At 35.0% G+C, this 6,046-nt stretch overlaps 1 protein-coding gene across 1 annotated transcript; it reads left to right on the forward strand.

Moving 5' to 3' along the window:
* Window positions 1–1,154: 1,154 nt before the first annotated feature.
* Window positions 1,155–1,983, forward strand: LOC145581551 (NAD(P)-linked oxidoreductase superfamily protein). The gene has a single exon (XM_081638559.1). The coding sequence runs from the start codon at window positions 1,244–1,246 to the stop codon at window positions 1,817–1,819; it is 576 nt and encodes a 191-aa protein (XP_081494685.1). The 5' UTR covers window positions 1,155–1,243; the 3' UTR covers window positions 1,820–1,983.
* The last annotated feature ends 4,063 nt before the right edge of the window (window positions 1,984–6,046 follow it).

Below are 6,046 nucleotides of genomic sequence, written 5' to 3' on the forward strand. Positions count from 1 at the left end.
TTCACAGATTTGAGTTTCTGCCAGACGGAACTACCAGAACACCAGGCCTGAGAAACAATATCAAGAAAATCAGGATGATCAGCAATACAGTTCAGAAATTTGAACGGTCTACCCTTCCCAGCAGGAACAGAACAGATATCCAAAAGGACTGGACTATGATCAGATAAAGCAGGGGGAAGATAGACAGTTTCAACATGACCATAAGAATCTAACCAAGCTTGGTTACCAAGGACTCTATCAATTCTAGAAAGAATTCTAGGACCAGTATGAGCCTTATTTGACCAAGAAAAGAAAGGTCCTTTGCTCTTGACTTCAGTGAGGTTCAAATCACCACAAAACTCTGAAAATCTCTAGTCTCATAATCAGTAACATCATTACCATGAAGCCTATCTGAAGAAGTAAGCACAGAGTTAAAATCACCAGCACATAACCAAGAAGAATGCTGAATAGAGAGATTTCTGATCTCATCCCACATAGGAAGTCTATCATGAATAGAGTGAAGCCCATAGATAACAGTGAGGTGAATTTGAGTAGAAAGATCTTTAGTAAGGACACTGCAATGAATGAACTGCTCATGAACCTTTAAAACATTGATAGTTACTCTATCTGCATTCCACCCAAGCCAAATCCTCCCTTTGGGGGAATAATCATAATTGCAAACCCATAGCCAAGAAGAGCCAAATTTCTTTTGATACTTAGCAACATTTTTTTAATTTAACCTTTGTTTCAAGTAAGCCAAGAACATCAACTGAATGAGAATGAAGCAACCTCTTTACAGAGGCAACTTTGCCAAGGTCATTCAGGCCCCTGACATTCCAGATAGAGCAAATCATGACACCAGAGGCGGATTAACCTCACCCCCGCTTGGACTAATAGTGAAACCACCTGCACCCTCCATTTCATTTGCAAATAAAGCAACAAATTTACTTTTTAATTGCCATATTTCGCTTATCAAAGGAGATAAACCGAAACTTAGGGCTTGTTCTGATTTACTGAATTGAGCTGAACTGATTGTATCTGAACTGAACTGAATTGAAATTAAGCTGAATAGTTTAGAACATTACTCGAAGAATACGTCAAAAAATCAAAACTTAAAAGTTCATGTTGATTGGTTAATCATAAGCCACGTCAATTCATTCCTCCCAACTCCATAATCCACAAAAACACAGAAAAAAAAATGCTTGAAAAAACATCTCTAACAACCTCATCCACTTCCTTCCTTCACTAAAAACCCACCAAAACCATGTCAATCTCCGCCGCAACCACAGCTTCTCTCTCTCCTCCCTCCACCACCAAACACCACCACCTTCTTCCTCTTCCTTCAAAACCCACTTCCCTCTCAACCCGGCCCATGACCCGGCCCACAACCCGAATCCAAGTCTCCTCCTCTCCAACCAACAAACCCATTACTGACCCCACCTCAAAAACCACCCAAGAAACCATCTTTTTTGACGGAGGTGCGCACTACGGTGACTTACTCGCAAATCTTGTTCTGGGTTTTACTCTGTTTTGGCTTCCCTTAACAGTAGCAGCAGTTTCAAGGGCATTTTTTCTGAGGTACAGGTTTACAAATTTAAGGGTTACTGTAATTTCTGGGTTAACTGGGGATGATAGGAGTGATTTCTCTTATAATGTGATTAAGGATGTTCAGGTAGTTCCTAGGTTTATTGGAGAATGGGGTGATATTATTATTACCTTAAAAGATGGGACTAAAGTTGATTTAAGGAGTGTTCCTAAATTTAGGGAAATTGCAAAGTATTGTCTTTCTATGACTCAGAAGCCTGTTGTTCTTAAAGAAACTGGTACTAAAGGGTTTTGATTGCTTTGTATTCATTGGACTGATTCAGGGAAATGAGGAGGTATGTAAATTTTTTGATTTTGGAGGTTTTATATCATGTTTTACTGGTTAATTGTTAGCAAATATACTGTAATTTTGTTGTGAATTGAAAGAAATTTGAATAGATATTGGTATTTATGCATCAATTTTGTCTAATTATGATAATTAATGTGCGATGGGTTTGGTTTTCTTGATTGTTTAATGCAAATTTTAATTTTGATATATTGGATGATGGGTTTTATTATTGGGTTGTACTTTGATGAACTATGAGGATCTTTGGTTGAACTCATAACCCCTACGTGGTTACGTCCCGTTTGGTAAGTGGTAATAAATGGCGCCATAATGGTAATGGATTTGTGTAGAGTATATATTTGTAAGAAAAAACAATGTCTACTACCATGGTAATGCTATTTCACCCAAGAATGTTGTACTTGGTGGTGGCAATAGACATTTATGAAGAATACTAAGTTTTGGAATAAGATTAATATTAGGATGTTATCTTGTCAAATCACACTTAATTCCATTCCCATTACTATGATATACAACCAGCTACTAATCGGTTCGTATATGTTACTTTGTATTTTTAAATTGGCAGAACTTGGTTTGAATTAATAAAATTTCTGCCACCTTTGCCTTTTAAACATGTTTTTGAAGAAATTGCTCTATTGAAATAGTGTAGGATTTTTACTTTTAGACTTTGTCTTCCTAAAGTGTGGGAATTAAGGCATTAGCTTTAAGCATATTTTAAAAATTTAGATTGTCCTTTGTTTTTGGTTGGTAGATTGCCAAAGGACTAATGAAATTGTCTTGCTATTTAGAATTCTTTCTTTAGATCATCAAAACTAGCAAACTAGAATATCACAAAGGTATAGTTCATTTCTTGTACAAGCTATTGTTAGTTATGCTTTTGTAAATTTGCACCTTTGCAGCGTCAAACCATAACATGAATGATCATATGTACGTCAGTATGTGTGTTCATGGTTGTTGGAGACTTTGCAGAAACTGCAAATCATTGAGTGTAGCTTATCTTAAGAATCGTTAGTGGGAGTTTTTGGCTGTAGTTTATTTAGAAGTCAATATTGGAAAGTTTTCTCTACTACTTGTATCTGGAAGATGAGTTTTTGTATTGCGTGTTTGATGGACTGGTAGCAACTGGATTTTATAGAATGTAGCTTAACCTGAGAATCGTACGTTGGGGTTTCTGGCTGTTGTTTATTTAGAATAATGGAAAACTTCCTATTGTGGAAAACGGATACAAAGACAGCTAGTATGAAGTCTGATGCAAATTGTTGGACAAGGGAAGTTAGCATCAACTCTTTTTGGTGCAATGGAGGGTAGATCATGGGGTTTCTGGCTGTAGTTAATTTAGAATAATCGTCCTGCACGTTTGCAAGTCTAATCACTCACAATAATAAGCAGCAAACACCATTCGATACAAATGAACAGATTACAGATGAAATGGTATCTCATCTCTAAATTTTGCAGCATTATGATCCTACTTAAACATCTGAAGCATGTAATTATTTGCTGTCAATTTTCCATAGGAGTCTAGTAATGGTTGTTGAGCGACTGAAACCCTAACCTAGCCTATAGCTTGAGAAGATCCATTCTTCGGAATAAGCTAGAATAATGTTACTAGAACACGGGTTTGTGCCCAAGCCCAATTGCTAGGTTTAGTCTATCATACATGCCAGAATATATATGATCCGGCATGAGATGCTTGAGATGAATTAAAGTCCGAGTTACATAAGTTGTGGGAAACACTTAATGGATTAAATTCACTATCATTAAATCACAAATGCAGAGGATGTTCTTGAGTGATACAACAGTAGGTTCTATGGAAACATTCAACAGAATTTTAGTAATTCAAACTTCAAAGGCCTAAAGTTACATGAGATTCTATGGACAAGTTGACACACTTTTGATTTGTTGGGGTAGAATTGCTACTGGAACTCAGTCTAATGGGCTGGGCCATAATTGCTAGCCAAACTGGTATCAAAATTTTGGGAATTTGTCATTCTTGATACTATGGCCCCCAAACTATAACTAATTTCAAAATGTAATAAATATAATGAAGTGTTATCTAGACCTGAAACCCATCTGAAAATTAAAATTCTTGAACACAGTTTTATCCCTAAACTAGCTTTTGGTCTCGGGCGATATACCAAGTTATTGGACGGAAAAATAGTCTAATCTTATCAGCAACATTGATGTATGTAATTATTTCTTTCAATTATTGAAGTTGTTATACTTAGTTTGGAAATGAGATAACATACGATTACATATCCAATAGTTATTCTATTTTTTATTCAAATTTAGAGATTGTATGTGTGGGACCTGATCTATAATAATCATATATCTAATTTTTTAAATATAGATGCATGATTCGGAATTAGGGGATGGTACCACATGGCAACTAAATTTACTCGAGAACACATTTTAATATATTAGTATAGATAGATAACAAGGGAACTGTACCGAACATAAATTTAACCAACGAGAATCCAATCTAGCCGACCGCTTTGACAGGTCAAGTTCTAAGACTGCTTACTACAGCTGAACCTATGTGGCTCCACCATTCAGCTGTTGTAACTAGTGATTGTAATGTGATTCTGCAGTTTCTGTTTATATATGCTACTTTTGTATTTCATAAGTACAGAGTAACACTCATTAGTAGCATCTTTCATCAAGCGTTGTCATAGCAATCCTGTTTTAGAGCTTTGGAGAAAATCATTATCAGGTGTTAAAGCTGTTTGGTTAAAAATGTTTAATATTGTTTATATCAAAATCAAATTTTATCCTTAAACGGTAAACACAGTAGTCATGATGTAAGGATCTTTTACTTCCTAAAATTGACAAATTTGCTGTTCAAATTTCAGTCAAAGTATTTACAATTAAGGAAGGTAATCATTTAACTAGGAGCCTCTAAATATGATTAATTTTTAGTTAAGCTGTTTTATTTACCCTTCTTGGATCATTAAAACATGTTTTGGTTTGAATGCTGGTAGATTATTCCTTGTATTCCATTTACTTTTGATCTTCAATTGATTATCTATGCATAAGTGCCTCACCCTCATCCCAATTCAAGTTTATGATTTGTAGTTTATAGGATGCTACTAGATGGCCACGCAACGATTTATATTTTATTCTTTTCGGCCAGAATTAGCTGTCATGTTATTATTTTTTTAAGATTATGACGTGATTTTACAAACATATGTAGACCTTCATTGTATTTGAATAGAAAGAACATATGAAAGTATTTTTGTAATCGTTGTTTTCGAAATGAATGATAAGTGATCCCCCCTCAACGTCTCTTTTGTGAGCCCTCTTTTTTGAGCCCTGCTTCCACAAACATGACATGATGGATGGCTGGATGCTGCTTGAGGATAATGCTAGATTATACATTCAGAAAGAGAATGATTAGATTATGGGGATGGCCAAGTTTGGGCTCCCTTCTTGATCATGTCATGTGATTACATTACATAAATCTTTATAAACAATCACACACACACACACACACACACATACCATATACTATAAGGGTTAGTACATAGTGTATTATTCTTGTCCTATTTAAAGATATTTTATATGATTACACATCTTATTTTTGTATTTTATGCTAATAATAACTATTTTTTTTTTTTCATATGGGACCTTATTATGATAGCACCATATATTATAAAGATATTAAAATAGATACCCTTAACCCCCCTTAAGGCCTAAGCTATAATTTTGTCAGTGTTTCAAAAGCTGAGGAGGGCATGGCCTCTATGCATCAGGGTCATGCCCCATATAATTTGGGATAGTCCATCAATTGCTACCCCCCTTCTCTTGCAAATTGGCAAAGATGAAAAGGGAAAGACATATTTCCTCCGTCTTTATTTAGTTGCAACACACCCCATTCGGCACGCATTTTAAGGAAGATATTAGACTAGGTAAGCGAATAAATTAATTTACAAAACTTTGCCACCTATAAGAAGAAAGGGATAAGTTGTTATGGTTTAAATTTCATAGCTTAATTCATTTGTTTACACAATTTAATCACCTCCTCGAAAAGCGTGATAAAAGGTGTGTTGCAAGTATAAAAAAACAGAGGAAGTAACTAAATTACTGTACAAATGGACCAACCCTTAATTTTTTTTTTCTCTATTTATTTTTCTTTTCTTTTTTCTGATACTATCTTATAACATGCACTTTGTGAAACTAATT

The sequence above is a fragment of the Chenopodium album genome, chromosome 15 (assembly GCF_948465745.1).
Source record: "Chenopodium album chromosome 15, dcCheAlbu1.1, whole genome shotgun sequence".
NCBI lineage: Eukaryota > Viridiplantae > Streptophyta > Magnoliopsida > Caryophyllales > Amaranthaceae > Chenopodium > Chenopodium album.

Excerpts from the sequence above, each read along its gene's own strand:
- LOC145581551 (XM_081638559.1), top strand. The coding sequence starts at position 1,244 with ATGTCAATCTCCGCCGCAACCACAGCTTCTCTCTCTCCTCCCTCCACC.